At 46.5% G+C, this 469-nt stretch overlaps 1 protein-coding gene across 1 annotated transcript in view; it reads left to right on the forward strand.

Annotated features, from left to right (window-relative positions):
• The first annotated feature begins 246 nt into the window (after positions 1-246).
• LOC123144666 (uncharacterized) overlaps positions 247-469 on the forward strand; it is a 17,192-nt gene continuing 16,969 nt past the window's right edge. The window contains exon 1 of the mRNA XM_044563868.1: positions 247-468. Coding sequence (XP_044419803.1) covers positions 397-468 — 72 coding nt within the window. The 5' untranslated portion in view covers positions 247-396. The remainder of the gene's footprint in view (position 469) is intronic.

A 469-nucleotide genomic window follows, 5' to 3' on the forward strand; every position in this document is an offset into this window, starting at 1 on the left:
TGAAAGCCAAACTTTGCCAATTTTGACCAAGTGTATAAAGAAAAACGGTCTACATCTACAATACCAAACATGTACATTCTGAAAATATAACTCATGATGCCTCCAATGAGGTGCATTTGGTATTCTAGATGTACCTACTTTTTTCTATAAATATGGTCAAAGTTTGTAATGGTTGACTTTATGAAACAGAGGGAGTAGTATATTTAGGAATAGAGGATTAGACAATGATTGTATTACAAATTTAGTTGTCATTCCGTAGCGTTTTACGGTGTCGCACTCGGCCGCCAATCGGAAATGGCGCAGAGAGAAAGCCCGCGGTTTCTTTTCGCGGCCACACCCTGCTGTTTCATTTTGGCAGGAAAATCTGTCGAACTCGAACCCTAACCAGGCGGCGCCATGGACCAGTTCCTCGTCGCGGCGCCGCCTTCCGCCGACGAGGGCCCCGAAGCGCCACGACCGCCGCCTCGGA

This window comes from Triticum aestivum, chromosome 6D (genome assembly GCF_018294505.1).
Source record: "Triticum aestivum cultivar Chinese Spring chromosome 6D, IWGSC CS RefSeq v2.1, whole genome shotgun sequence".
In the NCBI taxonomy this organism is placed as follows: domain Eukaryota; kingdom Viridiplantae; phylum Streptophyta; class Magnoliopsida; order Poales; family Poaceae; genus Triticum; species Triticum aestivum.